Source organism: Pleurodeles waltl, chromosome 9 (assembly GCF_031143425.1).
Source record: "Pleurodeles waltl isolate 20211129_DDA chromosome 9, aPleWal1.hap1.20221129, whole genome shotgun sequence".
Classification (NCBI taxonomy): Eukaryota; Metazoa; Chordata; class Amphibia; order Caudata; family Salamandridae; genus Pleurodeles; species Pleurodeles waltl.
The window spans coordinates 804,542,857-804,564,345 of NC_090448.1; the positions used below are offsets into that span (position 1 = coordinate 804,542,857).

Genomic DNA, 21,489 nt, shown 5'->3' on the forward strand with positions numbered 1-21,489 from the left:
CGAAACCACACTGACTTAAAAATGTGGACCACCAGCATGTTATTGTGTTGATGTCTTTAACCTGAGAGTGTAGGCACACGCTGCAAAGTAAATTATCCCTGGCATTGAACCAGAGAATAAATGTTGTGGACCCAGCAATAAGCACTGAGGACCCAGCTACTGACATGACTATATATTCATCTGAGTGAATCTGGAGCCAAAGAATTCTACAGCAACCAAGACTTTGCTGGCCATAAAATATTAAAGCCAAAGCAGGCCAGAAACCATTGCTATAAAAACATTGAGGATTGTTTAAATTGGAGGTTAGGGTCTCTCAGCAAAATTTGGGGAGGGATCAATTTTTTACACCATGTGCCTCCCCAGAGCAGAGCTAATTTGCAGCATTAAAGACAGAAAGAATCTGAACTAGAGCAAGTGATTTCAGATACGTGTACTGTTGTGCTGGCACCTTCCCTACAAAATATGCTTAGGCTTAAGCACAAAAAACCTGAAAGAGAGTAGATAACTTTCCTGGGACAATATTATAAAAAGTTCCCCAGGGGCACAATGGGCATTTGAGTCCGCTATGCATGCCCCTGGGGCACTTTGATATTACAGAAGGGGCCGCAGACGCTTGTGCAGCCTCTTCTGAAATCAGATAGTGCCGGGGCACATAATGTACAGAGCTATCTGAATAGGGCATTCCCTAATTTGCATGGGGTATGACCTAATGCAAAAGAGGGGATTAGTTTACCTCTGCGCCTGTCCCATGTTATGGACAAGAGCGCAGAGGTAAAGAAGCTGTCAAGATGCACACTGACAGTGTGCCACAAAAAAGGTGGCACACGTCAGTGTGCCCCATGAAAGAAACCCTCTATGGGGAACAATTACAGGTGGGTGCAGTCACTTACTGCACCCGACTGTAAGTGGATCCCTCCCCCCTCTTTAACGAGCAAGTGGGTGCTGCCTGCACAGTGAAACGCTGAGCGGCGTTGAAGAAGCTGCTCCATATTTCTTATGAATCTGCTGCCCCAAGGGCAGCATGAGTTTGAGGCTGCCCTGGGGACATCGCATTCACCCTAATAGGGTGCACTTTCCTGGCTTGCGCACGGCACACCTGTTTTAAGGTGCGCTGTGGCGCAAACAGAGAAAGTGCACCCTATATGTAATAGGGCCCCTGATCTGATTACAGTTCTTATTTACATTCTTAGAGTTGATTACGTGCTATTGAATAAAATGCCTCTTCATCTTGTGGAGGTTGTCTTGTCTCCTGACTGTGGCGGGAAACGCCCTGAATGCCGACTCCGGAACAACGAAGTCATGGACAATGAAAGCGGAACAACACTTTAGTTAACCATAACTTAGTTGTTTTGTGCCTTAACCACGCATATGCTGAACCACGCACATGCGTGGTTAAGGCACAAAACAAGGGAGTCGGCTGAGGAGGATGACGCGACGAGTCAGGTAAGTGGGGCGGGGTGGGGGGTTGGGGTTTTAGTTTTAGGGGTGGGGCGGGGTGGGGTAATCTTTCATGCAACGCAAGGCAGAAAGCAAAGTTCCTGCACTGTGCTGCGTGAAAGGGCGCATTTACAAAGATATTGAGCATTTCTGTTTTCTCATTTTGTTGGTACACTGTATGCAGCATAGCACCACCACAGACATACTTGCACCATGGTGCAAGGTTACCTAGGTTACAAGCAGGATGTGCTGGAAGGTGTCCTTTCCTGCACAAAAACAATCTTTAGAGGCATTTTCCTCTTCCTTTGTGAGTTGCAGAATTATGCATATGTGTAAAGAGGCAATAATGAGGAGAAATAAAGATAGTAATCCTTGTTATATTTCACCTGGGAAGGCATAGCATTTTGATGCATTCCAGGTTTACAAGTTTTGGTCAATCTGGGAATGCGCCTGAATCCATAGGTGGAGGCTCATGCTCCACCCATGGAATGCCTTCTAAGTTGAAATATAATATAAGGTTGTGTAAGCATACCTGGTGTTACCTTGCATTACATATCTTTACAAAGTCACACAAGGCTGCACAAATCAGGCCTTGTGTGGCTTTGTGAATATTACTGAAGCCTTTGCATTGTCTTTGGGTCGCCTTGGGTGACAAGAGAACAATGCAAATGCTTTATAAATATGGGCCATGGTCTTTACCCACAAGCGCGTGCGCACACACACACACACACACAGACCTCTCAGCAATATATGTGTAACGTTTGTTTACAATTTGTTTTGGTTCAAACAGGTATCCTTATCTTTAAAAAACTAACTTCCTTCCAACCCCCTCCTATTACCTCCTCACCATATGGCACAAAGATGTTAGCGAGGATCATTGTCCCAGCCAGGATAAGTGATGCTGTTTGTGTAATCCGACGGCCAATGTAGCTCATGGTAATGGTTGAGATTAACTTGGCAGGGATATCCACAGCTCCAAAGATGACTTGTATGAGGTAAATGCTGATGCCAAAGTTCTGCAGGTCCATGGCCAGGCCATAGTAGGCGAAACTGGTGGAAAACCTGTATTTGGAAAAGTACAAAGGAGTGAAATATTAGGATCGGAGTTTCGTCAGTTGTTATATCTCTCCATGTTATCAGGAAATTCAGTTTCCAATCCTGGCTTTTGTGTTACAGATCATGATCGAGTGAGTAGAAGCATGTGGGGATGGATCGCAATGGGACTGGCGGAAAAGAAGAGGGAGATTTTAACACAGTAGTCAGTTTCACATCGCTTCCACATCTGCAAACTAGACAAAAGAAAGTGGGGAGATGTCAATAATGTATAAGGGGCTCATGTGTGTGTTTGTGACTGTGTGTGCGTGTGTGTGTGTTTGCTTATGTGTGCAGAACTTAATTTGTAAAAGAATAAGTGCCAGGACACAAAGGTTTTCTCGGAGGGCTGTACCATGAGGTATTGATGGTCTGGGTAGCAAATACCAAGACTGTTTTGCTTTGGTTACACCTCATGCCACTTTAATCCATCAGAAGACAGTCCCTGTCTTTTATCTCACTTTGGCAGGTTTCTTTTATTCTTACTTTCTACCATTATTACTGTTTTTCAGCCTTCTCTTCCTCCTTGTTTCTACTTTTGTGTTTTTTTTTCTTGCTCTAGATCAAAGTCTTTTGAAGAAAAGTAAGTGCTGGTAAGTGATGGTCCCCAAAAATGAGTGCCAATGGGACTCATCAGCAACCACCAGCTCAAATTAAGCACTGTAGATGTGTATGTACTTGTGTGTGAGTAAAGTGTAGGTAATAACATGGGCCCACTGCTAATTGTTGCAGTTCTGCAAGAGCTCAGGGTGAGAAAGATTCTTGCCTTGAGCTCTGACTAGACTTCTAACCATCTCACAGGTTCTCTTCTCTTCCTCTACTTGGCTCAGTCTTCTAGGCTTATGTGTTTTTTCCTTGACCTTAGTGTATTATGGCCCTCTTTGCTATTATATAGTCACCCCAATCATAATGCTGGCCTTGTTACTTTGTGACCACACTTGGAATGATGGTGGTCCAGGCATATTGTGTCCCCCCTTGCCATTACGATGGATCAAGCAAACTATGCCTGACCCATGGCATAATGGCGGCAACCTGTAACTAATGGTGGTGCGAAACTAGTGTGGCAACACCTGACATTTAAAAAAAAAACATTATTATTTTATGCTGTACATCAATTTACAACAATTGTAACAATGACACTCCAAAGTGTATTGGAGTGTTACTGTGACAATTATTGTTATAACATGCAGTCAACAAGCATTCCAACTGGGAATCTAGGTATATTATAAAGAAGAATACTACTTTCATGTATCTGGCAGTCCACTTCTCCAATGCCTACCATTATCCGCTCCCTCAATGAATTAAATTTCCTTTCATATTTAACAGCATCACCTACTTCATATTACTTCCTCTTTCCTCCACCAACTCCCCCGTCTGCTCTAGTCTTCCTGTAAACTTCCTAATAAGGTGGCAAAAATGTCTAGCCATACATGGTGGACATTTCCTTGATGTAACTGGCAACTCCCTCCTCTGCACTTTACATTTCTATCAAGGAGCATTGGATCAGTTCTTGAAACCATGCTTCATACAAAGCAAACTTAGGGCCTCATTACGAGTGTGGCAGTCCGAGGTCCTCCACACTCACGGTGATGGTTAGACCGCCACATTCCAGGCGGTGCAAACGCCACATTACAACCCTGGCGGGTGGACCTACCAGGAGACTGCCATTACTGCCAGGAACATCGTTCCAGAAGGGGTGAGTCGGTTCTGAGTTATACTCAGCTGTCGCTGCGTTGAACTCAGTGCCACGGTGCTGATTACAACTCAGCTTTCCGCCAGCCTTTCCATGGCAGTCATGGCATAGACTGTGCAGGGCCCCCCGCCCAGCACCATCAGAATGCGCACTGTCTGGTGTGCTACAGTATTGCCCTTGGCTCCCTTAAGGGTTAACCTAGTAGGAACAGTGTAATACAATGTTCCCACCGGTTAAGCCCCATGGGAACATTGTAATACACTTGGGCGGACACCACCAACATGGTGGTGGAGTCCTCCCTGCGAGTTTGGCGGTCGGCTCATCCAACTGCCAAACGCCTAATGAGGGCCTTCATCTTCATCCAATATTGACACAATGGTCTGTAAAATTAAATCACTGAGCAACTACTTGCTGAAAGATCTTCCCTGGTGTCTATATCAGTTTCCTTTTAGGAACAGACAAAAACCTCATCTCTTTTGAGAGGAGCAGGATCACTTCAGCGTAGCGCTTAGATGTCTTTGGATAGTAAGGCTATATAAAAATGAATATGAAGATGAAAATATAAATCAATGTGTGAAACAACCAACCAACCCATGCCCCTATCTTTCCTTTATATGTGGGACGATATCATAAGGGCACACCTAAGGAGAGGACAATCCCATGCGTCCTGTGCAATCTTGAACAGGAAACCTGAGTACTTGAATTTACAACAATTCAATATTATATTTCCTACAGTATCCAATTGTTATAATAGCCATGAAAGGAAGGATTGTATGAGGATCAACAATGAATATATCAATCAAGTACTAGAGCAAAATTGCATCTCTGGAGCTAAACTTAACCTCTATGTCAATATCACTAGGCAGAAAATATAGGTGAGAGAAGTCTTCGTACTAGTGACTAACATCTACATCAACTAGGCCTCTACATAGAAAATGGTTTCTTTAACTAAGATAATGGCGGTTCTATTGTCATTAAGAGCCCAAATTTTCAATGCTGATTTTATTGTCAATGAAGACTTTAACTTAAATTTAACCCAAAACTGCTGCTGATGAAGATTGGTTATAGAACAATATTATTTGGGCATCCCAGAGAGCGCTGTTCCACAGCAATGGAAAGACAGTCTGTGGGTCTCTTTATTAACACTTTGCCTTGGCTTAAGAGAACTACATGGAAGATGAAACAGAGATAGCTCCATTGGATGTACATTGATGTACACACATATCAACGTAGCAAAATGTGGTACTAGAATATACTTTCTTATCTCTTCATATATTTTCTAACTTTTCTGAGTTTGCTATCAAGTATAGGCTGCAGAGTGATCATTTGTCCAAAAGTTTCAAAAATAGCTGTTTCAGCTCAAATTCTATGACAATGAATACGATTGAATGGATTTCAGTGTTACACCAACTGAAAAGAATCACATGATTGATGGGCACATGCTAGAGAAATGAAAGACTAAGATTATGGATCAGATTTAGAGTTTGCCAGAGGGAGTTACTCAAAAGTGACGGCTATCCCGTCTGCCATATTACAGTTCGATTAAAGCCTATGGAAACGGTAATATGTCGGACAGCATATACGTCACGTTTGTGATGGAGTAATTCCTTCGCCAAACTCTAAATTAGGCCCTATGTATTGTTAATCCAGTTTAATGATGAAAAGGTCTAGCTGGAAGTTGCAACCTCACTATTGAGTATGTCATCACATAGCATCAAGGAAGAACACCAGACTATAGACAATAAGGCCCATATTTATACTTTTTTTGCGCCGCATTTGCGTAATTCTTTAACGGAAAAGCGGTGCAAACTTAGAAAATACAATTATATTATGGAAGTTTCTGTTGCTTTTGCATCAAAAAATTACGCAAATGCAGCGCAAACTTACAAAATATAATTATATTTTCTACGTTTGCACCTCTTTTGCGTCAGAAAATGACACAAACACAGCGCAAAAAAAGTATAAATATGGGCCTACATGTTTTTTAGCTGCTTATGGAGTCACAAACAGCAAGACTGTTAGGCAACTGAACATTAATTTTGGTAGCAGACACAATATGCATTTGATGAAAATCCTGGGAAAATCTTAAAGGGGGGCAAACTTGACCTGAAAACCAAAAGTCAAAAAATGCAAAAGCTAGAGCAGCATCAGATCACTGAGATGCAGGATTCAAAAAGATTTTAGGTTTTGGATGCAAGTCAAAAGAGAGCAGTGACGCCCAAGCTGCCTAGGAGAAGCTTATCAGCCTGCTCTATTACTCTGACTACCTGGAATTATCATACTATTAGGCACTTATCAGACAGGTCTGGAGCCATTAGCTCATCATGATAGAGCTACTGAACTAATTGGTGGCTGTAATGCTCATGTGCCCCCCCTGAACATTGGTGAGTTGAGTGGTTGTGCAAATTTCTCAAATAATGCTTTAGGTTCAGTAGTTTTCTAGATTCTTGAAAACAGTCTATATGGTGTTCACTTTACAAAAATGATCCTTAAAATTCCTTGTAGCTACAAATTAATCCTACTCTTGAATGTAGGGTCAAATACAATGTCAAGATCCAGTTGTAGGAGTTAGAAACATTGGTGTCAGACACAAACCTTCTTCTGTGGTACCACAGTGGCTGGTTTCCATACCACTCGAGGCACGTTCATAATATACTCGCACTGTGTTCCCTATTCATAAATATCTGTACATCTATATTTGTATTCATTTTCTTTTTTCTTTATTATGTAATAGGTCTTTAAAGTATTATATATTTTATTGTAATAACCTATTCTTATAATAAACTTCTAGTTAACCTTTGTAGGAGGCTGGCCTGGTTTGTAGTGGGTACCTTGGGTTCTTACACCTTATACCAGGTCCAGTTATCCTTTATTAGTGAAATCTAGTAGTGTTCTAGCAGCTTAGGCTGATTGAGGTAGCTGTAGCAGAGCAGCTTAGGCTGAACTGGGAGACATGTAAAGCTTCTGCAGTACCACTATAGTTACACAGTACTTATACACAAGTAAAGAGAATACTCAGTGTTACCAAAAATAAAGGTAGTTGGGGGCGTGGCCAAGTCGGCAATGGAGTCGGATGCATAGTCCGGAGCTCCTGCTGTCATCCCGACCTGAGGGGCAAATATCTCGTTTGGGGCCCCAACCTGACCCCACGGGAGAGATCCTGGCCCCCCAAGAACCAGGGGGACTCAGTGGAGCAGGCAGAGACTGGCGCCCGGCGGCGGCAGAGGGAGGTGCCGGGGGACATCGTGGAAGGCCGCGCTGCGGCAGGGCCTCGTGCCACGGTCCCTGTGGTGCACACTCAGCTGCCTGTACCGAGGAGGAACAGCATTATGGCGACGGCCTAAAGGAGGTCCCCGCCTCACCTATGGGTCCGAATCGGGGGCTTAGGAAGAACCTGGGGCACTCCGGCAGTCCAACGAAGGGGCTGTGAGTCCGGGAGCTGGAGGACGGAGCGGCCGCCATATTTCATTTTCTACTCTTTGGGGTGTGGGGACGGGCCCGAGGGGTTTCGGGGGGGAGGAGAAGACAATCAAGAAAACAAGAATAGATGAATGACCCCCCCCCCCGGAGACAGCTTGAGAAGGGCTCGTGAGGGCCCTTTGCGGTCTGGCTAACAAAGACCCTGAAGACACTGGCACTGCCCTGAGATAGAGTTGGATCCGGTGATCGGAGGAGGCAGAAACCATCGCGCTCGGGAGCACAGAGAGGGGGTGAGGGGGCACCCTGGGCCCGGAGACACCAGAGAGAAATAGGACTGCCCTGACATGAGGGACCGCAAAACTCAGAGAAGCAGCGGCCCACCCAGGGAGCCATGAGATAGGAAGCTCCTGAATCCAGGCATAAAAACAAAACAGAGAATAATTTGAACCCGATGCAGGACAGGACACCTCTGCCATTTATCACAGGGCCCACAAGCTAAAGTAAAGTAAACAAGCAAAGCAGGTACCCTGGACACAGAACAGAAGAGTAACGCGAGGAGCCCAAGAAAATCTCTGAACACGGAGGGTGGAGGAGAGCTAGATTACTGGAGGGGCATGGATGGCCGCAGACGTTTAGACTGCACAAGAAATTGTAACGCCCCACTAGTTGGCCGGCAATTGACGGCCGGGAACAGCGGCAGTCACCACCATATGCAATCATGCACTGCAGTGGAAACGGAACGGATAAGTGATTGAACAGCAGCAACTGAAAGACTGTGGAAACTGGGAACCCTAGGGTGGTCACTTGCTCCCTCGCCCTCCCAGGTGAAGATGAAGAAACAAAAAAGGATGCATCGGCCGGGCCCCCCGAGAGATGTTACGAGCAAGTTGGCCGGGAGAACAGAAGCACTAACGCAGCACACCGAAGTGATCCTGGCGGTGATACAGGCCTTAAAGACAGCCTTGGAGAATCAAATTGCAATGCTTGCGGGGGAGGTAGGTCTTCTACGAGACAATCACAACAAGCTGAAAGATCGAGTCAAAGCAACAGAAGAAATGATGAATAGACGACCTCGCAGGTGAAAGCACTCACGCAGAAACTCGCACTCGTGAACAATGAAATGAGAACTCTGGCCATCAAAGTGGAGGACGCCGAAAGCCGGTCCCAGCGACAGAATATACACCTGGTGGGAGTCCCCGAAAAGACAGAGGGACCATCACTAGAACTTTACATAGAAACATGGCTGAGCGACGTGGTGCTGAGGGCTCACCAACCTAATTCTTCTCGGTGGAGCAGGCCCACAGGATCCCAGCAGCCCCTCCGCCGCCAGGGGCATATCCAAGACCAATAATAGTGCAATTGATGAACTTCAGAGACAGAGATGTGATCCTCCAAGAGACGCGCAAAAGGGGCCCCTGGAAAATTGAAGGAAAAGAGATAAACATCTACCCAGGTTACACGAACTTGGTACAGAAACAATGGGCAGCATTCGCCGCAGTCAAAAAAGTCCTCCTTCACAACGACATAAAATACGCATTGCTATACCCGGCGAAACTTCAGATCGAACATGAGAAGAAAACACACTTCCTGGGAACACATCTAGAACCCTGGGAATGGATAGAGATGCGGGGTCTTCGCCAAGCCAATGGACTTGGAAAAAAGGGCGCCAAGACATGGACGATGGGTAAAAAGAAACGCAAAGGTGCAGGAGCCTGAACGGTACCGGCCACCATGCCGTCACAGGAACAAATCAAGGCTGCGCAAATGAAGGCCGTCAGGGACCTTAGGGGGACAACCGAGATCCAACTGAGCGACAGGTGGAGGGAATTAGCGGTGGACAAAGGAGGAACTGGAACAGAACAATTGGGGTCGGGAATAGAATCTGAGACAGATCCACCGCCTCAGGTGACCCCAATGACAGCAGACCTGCTGGGCTAACAGATACTTTGTCAAACACTAATCAGCATATCCTATGACCACGGCCGAGCGAGAACAGGCAAAGGAGATGACGGGAGGGTCATCGGGGGGACCTCTGGGACCCCTGTGTCTGGTCCTGTCTTTCTCCTCATACACTCCTTGGAGATGGGAGGTCAGAAAATGAACAATGGAAAGCGACAGACAAATTACGATAATGGCAAGGATCCACGTCTCAGAAAGACACACAGTGGGGAACGAGGGTCTCCAATCAGGGGTTCGGGTAAGCACATACTGTGAATTGGGGGGTGGTTAGTTCTACAATCACAGCACGGTAAGGTAGGGTGGGCGGGTAGTTGGGGGAAAGGTTTACAGATCACTTCACACACATGGGGGAACACAAACTTGAAGTCAGTACAAAGGATATGAGGAATACACAAGAGGGCAATCCCATAAATAAAAGCAGACCACCCTCGACAACACCATTACCATGGGTACTGAGAAATTCTCTATCCTCACATGGAATGTAATATAAATGGACTAGGAAATAAACATAAACAGAGCCTTATACTTAAAGCCATATCTAGGTACAAATCAGACATAATACTTATGCAAGAAACCAATCTTATAGATACACAACACAAAGCTATGGAGAGGGGTAAATACAAACTAATGAGACACACGCAGTTTACATCCGGATCCAGAGGGGCCATGATATTTATTATAAAAGGCCCCCCATTCCATACCACACTCACGTGGGCAGACCCACAGGGCTGTTACTTAGTAATACTAGGGACGTATAAAAATATGCATATACTACTAGTTAATGTATTCCTACCCCGGGTCTGCAAGGAAGGATACTGCAAAAAATTGGTACAATACTTACAACCTCTCCACCAGCATCAATCCTAATGGGAGGTGATTTAAACATGGTGATGAATGCGGAGCTGGACAGGGCTAGTAAATCAAGGACAGGATGTCCCAATAGGGGGGAACTGGAGGCCTTTACGCAGACAATGGGCTTATGTGATGAGTGGAGATTTCTCCATGGGCAGGAAAAGGGATATTCATATCATTCAGCCGTCCACGACACTCCCTCTCGATTGGACTATTTTTTGACTACGGCAGACATGCTTCCAAGAATTAAAATGGTGGATTATCAAGCTAGGGGAATTAGTGACCATGCTCCACTACAGATGACAGTGTCTCTGGGGTCCGACCACCAAGAAAAGAATGGTGGATGCAAACATGTCGATTACAAAATACAAAGGTAGTCGAAGACCTGGAGCAAGTTACTCAGCACTATTTCACTGAGTACGAGGGATCAGTACAACGCCCGGTAGTCCTATGGGAGGCCTATAAAGCCACTATTAGAGGGGTGATAATAGCGGGAGAAGTAGGAGAAAGACGGCAAAGAGAGAAAAGACTGGTAATACTAGAAACCGAACTCATAGCACTGGAACAGCGATATGCAACACAACTGACACAGGACATTAAAAAACAGATGAAACAAATAAGAGAGGAATATAACATATTATCCCAAGATGAAGTACGTCAACAATACCTATTACAAAGCAAACGGCTGTATGAGGCTGGAAACAAAGCAGGTAAACTGTTAGCATGGTTGGGAAAGAAGGAACAAAGTGATTCCCTCCTCTGGGAAATCTGGACAGCAAAAGGGGAGCTAATTAGGGATCCCAAGGAAATAATGGAAGAAATGGCAGCCCAGATGGAGGATTTTTTATAAATCCTGCATAACTATTCCAGAGGCAGAGATAGATAGTTTTTTAATCGATTGCCCCATGACATGTCTATCCCCCCCAACAAACAGCAGATCTTGAGGAGGAGATCACAGAGGAAGAAATGTTGGTAGTGCTAGGTCAACTACAGAAAGGGAAATCGCCGGGGCCCTATGGATTCCCCATCAAGTTTTTTCAGAAGCTTGGGAAAGAGCAGATACCACACCTACATGCAGCATTGTATAAAGCTGTTGAAATCGGGGAACTCCCACCCGATATGAGAACAGCAATGATAATCCTCCTACCTAAACCAAACAAACCCAGAGACCGGGGAGATTCCTAACGCTCTTTCTTAATTTAATGTCGATGCAAAATACAGGCAAAGACGTTGGCAATCAGATTGAGTGAGGTGATGGGGACCCTGATCCATTCGGATCAAACGGGGTTTATACCAGGCCGCTCTACAGCCCTGAATCTCCGAAGGCTCCATAATAATTTGCCCTAATAACACATTCGAGTAAAGGAAGAGCAATCCTCTACCTAGATGCCAATAAGGCATTTGACTCTGTAGAATAGAGATTCGGCATGCTGGCCAAGATGCGGTTCAGCCCCAGATTCCAGAAGTGGGTTGGGCTACTATATAAAAGACCAACAGCAAAAATGAGGGTAAACGGATACACGTCGCAGGAATTTGACCTTCGCAAGGGGACTAGGCAGGGATGTCCTCTGTCGCCGATGCTCCTTGCGTTGGCGATCGAGGGACTAGCTAACTGGATAAGAATAGACCCGCTGACAAGAGGCTGGCCAACCAATAGTGATGAGGAGGATCGGATCTCGCTATATGCGGACGACATACTATTATATCTGACTCGGACACCATCTTCAATGGGCCGTCTGGGAGACATATTCAGAGCTTTTGGGGAGGTATCAGGATTCTGAATTAATTGGGTTAAGTCTATACTGTTTCCAGTAGGGACATGGGAGATAGAACAGACAACAATGTTGCCAGTCAGAGTAGAACTGGAGAAGTTCAAATACCTAGGTATCTGGATATCAGGTAAACCCCACCTTCATTACACCACCAATCTACAACCCCTTTAGCAGCGATTCGAAATGGAGACTAAGCATTGGCAGACCCTCCCGATTTCATTGATGGGTAGGGCAGCACTCTTTAAGATGGTAGCACTAGCTTGCTTCCTATACATTCTACACCACTCCCCATACCGAATTCCAGAAACATTCTTTCACCAGACAGATTCCCTACTAAGCAGTTTACTGTGGTCAGGGGGGCAAGCTAGAATCAAACTGCGTACCCTACAAAGACTAAAATATGAGGGGGCGTTGCCCTGCCAAATATCCGGAAGTATTATGAGGCGGCACAACTCAGCTTAATAAATCATTGGGCCTTTGCTCCACAAGATGACCCAGCGTTCAGAGGGGACAGGGAAATGATTCATAAGAACAGTTACCTGCGCTGGCTATATGGGGGTAGATTGAACCCTTCATTCAGCCCAGCAACAAAAACGGTCATACAAACTTGGAAACAACTTACCAAGGAGATGGGATGGGCCACACACTTGACCCCCTGTGGGAAGGAATCAGGCTACCCATGATGGGAACCTTAACGGGCTATAAAGGTTGTGACAATAGTGGGATAACGTATTTGGCTGACATGTTGGACGCAAATGGGGTGGCAGCCTTTTCACACCTCAAAAACGAATACCAAATGTCAGACACACAATGGTTAGAATACGTCCGCCTACAGGCGGCCCTGAAACGTAGCATCCCAGTAGAAGAAGAAACACAGGAAAATGCCCCATTAGAACTGAGACTTCTAGAGGGGAAGATACAAAAGAAGCTAATATCACAAATTTACGGTACAATCATGAGACACACACAACCCTCACTGTCTAATCTAAGGGAACAATGGAAAAGAGACTGTAAGGAATTAGAAGAGGAGGACTGGGCGGAGGCATAGATTTTTCCGGCAGAAGGGGCTATCCCAGCATCCCTCAAGTTAATAAAAATTAAAATACTACATAGGGAATATTATACGAGATCTCTGCTCTTTAAGATATGGAGGGCAGCAACTGACAAATGTCTACGGGGATGTGGGAGGGAGGGAACATTTTATCACACATTGTGGACCTGCTCCCGGGTTGTCAGATTCTGGGTGGAAGTGAGGGGGACCCTGGAACACGTAACAGAGACTAGCATCGAAATGACGCTGGAGAAAATGATACTGGGGGTTTGGGGCCACACCGAGCACACAAGATATCAAAAACTACTGATTAATTTAGACTGCATGATTGCAAAAAGGGACATAGCCAGAAGATGGGGATCTAGGACAGCACCAAGCCACGATGAATGGTGGGAGGGTATGGATAGATGCCGAATACTGGAAAAAGAAATATACAAAGATAGAGATAATAGAAAAAAATATGAGAATATATGGGGGAACTGTGAGATGGGATAGAACAAAGCAAACCGAGGAACAACTGTGACGTCAGAACTAGTGATGGATGGTGAAAAGAGAGTCAGGACAATCCCATTGAGACAAAAGGAGGCTCGGAAGACATAGAGAAGGTAGGACAGGAAAGTTACGTATTCCCAATACATCATAGGTGAGAGAAGAGAAAATATTACGATGAGAGATGTACCGACAGGGGGGAGGGAGGGGAAATTAACCAGTGAATACTGCTATTATGTGATAACTGAAGTTGATATGTTGCTTGAGGTGTAAGCAAAATGTTATTGCAATTTGTTGAATTACTTACGAAAATAACAATAAAAAGTGTTTTAATTTTTTTTACAAAAATAAAAATAAAGGTAGTTTATTTGGGTGACACAATGCCAAAAATATCTTAGAGGCAATACTCCTTCTGGAGGTACGTATTATACACAATATATACACTAGACACCAAAATAAGGTAAGTAATTCGACATAGGATAGTGCAAACAATAGGAAATGCTATAGAATGCAATAGGTATAGGGGCAACACAAACCATATACTAAGAAAGTGGAATGCGAATCAAGAATTCCCTCCTAAACAAGTGTAGTGTGTAGAGAATCGTTGAGAGAGTAAGAATACCATAAAGGTAAGTAAATTACCTCTCCCCAGAGCCCAGGAAAGTAGGAGTAAAGTACAACAAGTTTCCTTAGGACACACTACAAGTTGTGATTAGAGTTACTGCAAGAACCAAGCAAGACTGCAAACAACAAATGGTGGATTCCTGGACCTGAAGACCTGCAAAGAGAGGAGACCAAATCCAGAAGTCGGAAGAAGTTCCAGGAAGGACAGGAGCTCTTGCCAAACTAGAAGAGGGTGCAAAAGAAGAGTCCCCGGTTGGATGAAGACTGCAGAAATGCACCAAAGTAAGGTATCAGCGGGTTCCTGCATGATGCAATGGACGTCCCATGAAGAGATGTTGGATGCAGGCGAGTTTCAGCACTGGATTCATCCAACAGGCCTTGGTTCAAGCAGAGTTGCAGATTGCGTCAAAGTGGTGCTACCTGGACCCCGGAGGGACCTGGGGGCCTCAACTGAGACTGAGGAGGCAAAAGGGGCTCCCAACACTGGAGGGAACTCACAGATGACCAGGCAGCACCCACGGAGGTCCCAGGACATGGGGACAAAGAAGGTGCAAATTGCGGTTGTTGCAGCACTAAAAAGGAAGGTCCCACGCCGCCTGAGAACAACTCAGCGAGTTGAGCATTGCAGGATAGAGAGGTGGGGACCTGGGCCAGGCTGTGCATGAAGGATTCTTGCAAATAGTGCACAGATGCCTAAGGAGGTGAAGATGACGCAGTAAACAGGGGTACTGTCACAATAGGGAAAGGCAAGCTCTTACCTCATCCAAATTTGGACAGCAGGACCATAGGACAGTCTGTGCAGCACCTGTGTTCCAAGGAGCACACTCCCAGGAGAGGAGTCCAAGAGAACTGGTCGTGGTCTTAGAAGGTGCCTGTTGGAGCAGGGAAGTGACTCTGTCACTTCACAGGAGATTATTTCAGTCCTTATGGTGCAGGGTGAAGACAGGGAGTCCCCAGAGCGTGCACACCGTGGAAACTGTTGCAGTTGCTGGCTGGAGCTGAAGTTGCAGAGGAAAAGTAGCCCTTCTGGATACTTTGCTGCTGTTACAGCAGTTCCTGGAGCAGTCTGCAGTCAATCCGAGGTCAAAGGATGAAGCAGTGGTTGCAGAGGATTCCTAATGGAAACCTGCAAGCAGAATCTGAAGAGAAACTCACAGGAGAGACCGTAACTAGCCTGAGAGGGGGATCGGCTACCTTATCAGGTATGGACCTCTCAGGAGAGGTCTCTGACATCCCCTGCTGGCACTGGCCACTCAGAGACCTCCAGAGTGTCCCTACACCTTGGAAAACAAGATGGCTGGAGGAGTTCTGGGCACCACAACAATGGGTGGTGATGGACAGGGGAATGGTCACTCCCCTTTCCTTTGTCCAGATTTGCGCCAGAGCAGGGACTGGGGGTCCCTGAACCGGTGTAGACTGGCTTATGCAAGGAGGGCACCATCTGTGCCCTTCAAAGCGTTTCCAGAGGCCCTGGGAAGCTACCCCTCCCAAGCCTGTAGCATCTATTTCCAAAGGGAAAGGGTGTAACACCCTCCTCCAAAAGGAAATGCTTTGTTCTGCCTTCCTGGGACTGAGCTGCTCAGACCCTAGGAGGGCACAACCCCGTCTGTGAGGTGGCAGCATCTGTAGCTGAAGTGCTAGCCTCAGAGAGCTGGTTTGGCAGTACTGGCGTCGATAGTCGAGCCCCCAGGATGCATGGAATTGGCTCCCCAATACCAGATTTGGAATGAGGAGACAATTCCATGATCTTAGACACCTTACATGGCCATATTTGGAGTTACCATTGTGAAGCTACATATAGGTATTGACCTATAGGTTTTGCACACGTAATGGCGTCCCCGCAGTCACAAAGTCTGGGGAATAGGCCCTGGACTGCATGGGGGCACCTTTGCTAGTGCAAGGGTGCCCTCACACTTAGTAACTTTGCACCTAGCCTTCAGTAAATGAAGGTTAGACATACAGGTGACTTATAAGTTACTTAAGTGAACTGAAAATGGCTGTGAAATAGTGTGTGCACTATTTCACGCAGGCTGCAGTGGCAGTCCTATGAAAGGGTTTGTCTGAGCTCCTTATGGGTGGCAACAGAAATGCTGCAGCCCATAAGGGTCACCTGGAACCCCAACGCCCTGTGTACCTAGGTACCATATAGCAGGGACTTGTAAGGGGGTCCAGTGTGCCAACTGAAATTGGTAAGTGAAGTCACTAGCCTATAGTGACAAATTTAGAAGCAGAGAGAGCTTAAGCACTGAGGTTCTGGTTAGCAGAGCCTCAGTGACACAGTTAAGCACTACTGACAACACACAAATTAGGCCTCAAACTATGAGCACTGGGGTCCTGGCTAGCAGGATCCCAGTGAGACAGGCAAAACACATTGACATATAGGTTTTTATCTATGAGCACAGGGGTCCTGGCTAGCAGGATCCCAGTGACACAGTTAAAACACATTGACACACACTCACAAACAGGCCAAAAGTGGGGGTAACCATGCTAGAAAGAGGCTACTTTCTCACAAACTTTTTAAAAAAGTGTCATTAAAATAGTCATAACTTGTGTTTCACACACTTCAGAACTGCATTTGATGAAGTTTAGTTATCACTAGTATGGAGCAAGTTGACAGCATGGGGCATTCCATCGAAATTTCAGCAGGCGATTGAACTGTCGTACCAAGACTCATTGGCATAGATAAAGTTAGATGAAAAATTTAGAATATCTATAAATCAAGGCTCAAACGAGGGACGGCACATTCTAATACACATACAATTTAACACCTAGGTTGAAGACCTATGGAGTGCCTTGGAGCCCCAAGATCTCACCCTGTGGAGGTCCGAGGACCAGAGTATTGCAATTATTCATTATACAGATGTGACAGTTTTGTTGTACAGGACTTCTGTTGGCCTTCAAAACTTGCAGATCGGGGTTGACGTATATGGCGAAAACAACTTTTCAAAACTGGTAAGTCACATGTTCTGATTTTCGGTCCTAGACCCAAGAAGGGAGACTGTTTATTGAATAAAGAAAATTAAAAACTTCATATAAAGTTAAAGGAGTTAGTTTTCAAGAAAATTGAGGGTATTATCTTCATCTCGTTTCTTTGAAGCCAATGGCAGTCTAACTTAACTTTGCTCTGAATCACTTTGCAAAGTTACTGACTGTGCCCTCATTAAACACTAAAGGTAATTAGGTCACAGTTTTCGCCCACCTTGGTGTGTAGTAGTGAAGCTTACCCAGAGACGCTGCTGAGCACTCTCACATGGTATTCCTTATTATTAATTCTGTTTTCTCTCCCTGGCTGAGCTGCTTAAGAGCAAATCAGGTTAGTTTGTATCATAAAGAGAGCTCAATTAATGCCAGCTTTTTACATATAGGGTACCAATACTACAGCGCTGATTATGGCATTTTTTCTGTGTGTGTTCTGGGAACGTTACTATGTTTTACGCCTGCTTTCCTGGGCACTGGGGTGGGTTCTAGTACTTACCTCAGGGGTTTCTAGTACTCCCAGCTCCCCTCTACACACTACACTTGCCTAGGTGGGAAAACGACATCTGCATTCCACTGTTTTAGTGTATGGTTCGTGTTCCCCCTAGGCCCATTTCGAACTATTGTGATTTTCACTAATTGCACTGTTTTCCAACTGTTTTTATGCGTATTTCTGCATACTAGTGTATATAATTTGTGTATTACTTACCTCCTAAGTGAGTATAGTCTCTATGGTATTTTTGGCATTTGTGTCACCAAAATAAAGTACCTTTATTTTTTATAACACTGAATGTTTTTCATGTGTGTGAGTGCTGTGTGACTACAGTGGTATTGCATGAGCTTTGCATGTCTTTTAGATAAGCCTTGGCTGCTCATCCACAGCTACCTCTAGAGAGCCTGGCTTCTAGACACTGCCTACATTTCACTAATAAGGGATAACTGGACCTGGTATAACATGTAATTACCGTAGGTACCCACTACAAACCAGTCCAGCCTCCTACAGCATCTACCCTGTCATCTGTATCAACCCAAGTCAGGGAATAATCTGCCATGCCATCTATATTAGCACAGGATGGGTTGAATCTGTCTGACTGTGTGGGTCCTAGCCCGGGGAGGGCTGGAATAGGCTCAATGTGTGCATCAGCCTGGTTTGGTTGTGCAAATGCAGCGATAAGTGGCGATATGAGCCTAGAAGTGGGCTATGACTGCCAGGAACAACTGCACAGTTAATGTCAGGGCCTGCCAAGCAATGCCAGACCAACCAGGACAGTCTCCTTTGAGAAGATATGAGCTACTCCTGACTACCTCATTGGCTACTACTGAAACAGCATGCAGTAACTGTGGGCCCCCGTCTGCTGAAGGAGTGATCCGCTAATCTTGCACTGAAGGAAATGTGATGGACTAAAGACTGATCTCTTACAGGTTATAACACCAGGGTTAAGAACATGAGTAAATAGTGAATAACCATGTATTTGACCTTTAGGGTAACTTAGCCTGCACTTGAGTCTTATTCATGTTTCTACCATTGCTTTGATGGTAAGCTAGTAATCCATTCAGTGAGTGGAGCCCAAATCCGAGTCCACACCCTGCTTCCTTGCTCTCAGACCCTTACACTCATAGAGATTGCTGTCCAGATGGCACTTCGTACACAGCATAGCTAACCAATGATTATATGCAGTGGGGTCCAGGTTAAGCTAGGCTGCAGCAATTCATATACGGGCCGCTGCCATACCCACAAAAATAAAGTATTGTGTTGCTCTGTCATTTATGGCTCCCTTATCGACACAGAACAGCATTAGCTGCAGTGACCATGAGTCTGACTTATTAATCACCAATCCAAGATACTTGCTAATTTCTTCTATGTAGGCCACCAGCACTGCACAATTACAAAACAGATGTGCCAGATCTGCTACAACACTGGCACAGCGAGGAAAGGTGACATCTGGATTTTTTCTCCAGCTCGCTATCTTAGCTGGTGTAAAATAAAAGTTGAATAATGTTTTGTAGGGTTGAGCCTTCAGCCCTAGTGAGAGCAAAACCACCACGCCAATCTCCGAAGAATCCAGTAAGCTAGTCTCCTTGACAGACAGACTCATCTCCCATTTGTACTCTTGCTAATCAAGGTCATCTGACAGTAAATAATTCATGGCTTTGCATAATTGCTAGCCCCCCTCTCCCCCAGCTAACCAAGTTGGTCTAATCAGAAGACACACTCTGCGGGGGCGTGGCTAGCCAGCCAAGATGACGGACGTGAACTGATCGAGCTCTGCGCCTTATCCCCAGTTTATCCGGCACCACAACACGCATGGGGGACCAGTGAGTGCCATACACCCGGGGCCCTACCGAGCGAAACCCCTGGAGCACTGACGGCTTCGATCGAGTCAGTGTGGGACGCCGCAATCAAGATGAATCCTGCGACAAAGCTTGTGGGGCTGCCGGCGGCGGCCTACGTGGACGGAGAGTGGGGAGCAGACCTTGCTGGGTGAGCGCGCCGCGACCGCACACGGCCCGTAGCGACGGTGACGCTCACAAAAGTGGCAACAACTGGCATGTGCCCAAGCCGAGCGGGCTGAGGTGCCCTGGGTTGTTGAGGTACGTCCGACACGCGGAGAAAGCCCTGGATCTCACTGTGGCCCTGCGAACGAGACAGGTGCAGGGAGGCTCTATACCCAAAACACCCTATGGTCACCGACGCGTACTGGCGCAATCCAGTAGCCACCTGGATTGAGTACTTGGGGAGACGGCGCTGAACAAAACAGTGAGGCTGCTCATGCTGCTGCACCATACTGCACTGGATGCGCACGCAAACAGACCTGAGCGGATTTTCTTTTCCGGAGCGGCGCAGTGACATGTTGATGGTTGTGCCCTGGAAGCAGCCTCTTGCCAGCCATCTAGCCACCTACCGCATATTCACGGATGGGGAGCAGATGACGCGCATCTGCTGAGAGACTCGTAGAGGCGCTACAATTTGTCGGTTGGCTTGCCTTAGTGCGGCGGACTTGTATCCATATTGACTTACCCTGTGGCATGACGAGGCCTAACCTGCGCGCATGGTTACAAACTACCTTACTTCAGGACAGCCAAAAATTGGACACTGTACTGGCAGCGGTGGAGCGCATAGGTAACTCATTGGAGCAGGCCCGCACCTCCCTGGAGGGCAAGATAGATAGGGTGAGCAGCGATCTCACCTTGCTGCATGCAGACCACCGCAAATTAGCAGATAAGACGGGCCCACTTGAGGGTCGACTTGACAAGTTGGCACCCACAGCGTCTCACCTAGAGACTTCACTGAGGGATGCACTGACCCGCATAAGCGAACTGGAGCACCACAAAGAAAAGACGCTGAGGGCCGCACCCGGAGAAACAACATTCGGATCATAGGCCTTCCGGAAGGCGTGGAGGGCCGAGACGCGGTCGCCTACTCTGAGACTTGGCTTCAGGGGTTGGTGTCAGAGGGATCCCTGATGCCTTTCTTCTCGGTGGAACGTGCGCACAGGGTACCTGTTACGTCGCGACCACTTGGGAGCGGACCTCGTCCCTTCCTGCTCCGTTTACTTCATTATGCAGACAGAGATATCATCCTCCGGGAGGTCAGATCGTCACCCCTGATCCGAGTGGACAATACCCAGGTCATGCAGTTTCCTGATTATACGCTGGCTGTGCAGAAAGCACGCGCCTCATATTTGACCTTAAAACGTAAACTCCGGGCTCTTGACCTCGCGTAGTCTCTTTTATTCCCAGCCAAACTACGTATAACAGCCGAGAACAAATCTTACTTCTTCACTACACCAGAGTCGGCATGGGAATGATTAGAATCTACCGGCCGTATCAGTGGACGAAACCCAGAGATGGACCTACCAGCACCGCGGAGTCACTGCTCCCGCGTGAGAAGCAGCTGCAAGACTCGTGATGCTGCCCCGGGAAAAGCAAAGCATATCCCTGATCTGCAGCAGATCATCCGGGAACGTCATGGTGCACTGCAGTCAGTGGCAGCCATTAATGTACTCTCTGCTGCTTCAGAAGCAGAAACTGAACTTTCACAGTCCAATAGCGAGGAACCTTCTTCTCTTGATCACTTTTCTGGGATGGGGTCCCTGGCGCGCCCGGAGGTGACGCCTCGGACA

At 46.3% G+C, this 21,489-nt stretch overlaps 1 protein-coding gene across 1 annotated transcript in view; it reads right to left on the reverse strand.

The window, feature by feature from the left end:
• The window catches only part of LOC138260003 (solute carrier family 22 member 6-A-like), a 692,998-nt gene that overhangs the window by 188,411 nt on the left and 483,098 nt on the right, over window positions 1-21,489 (reverse strand). Inside the window, exon 7 of the mRNA XM_069208050.1 lies at window positions 2,285-2,499. Within this exon, the coding sequence (XP_069064151.1) occupies window positions 2,285-2,499 (215 nt within the window). The remainder of the gene's footprint in view (window positions 1-2,284; window positions 2,500-21,489) is intronic.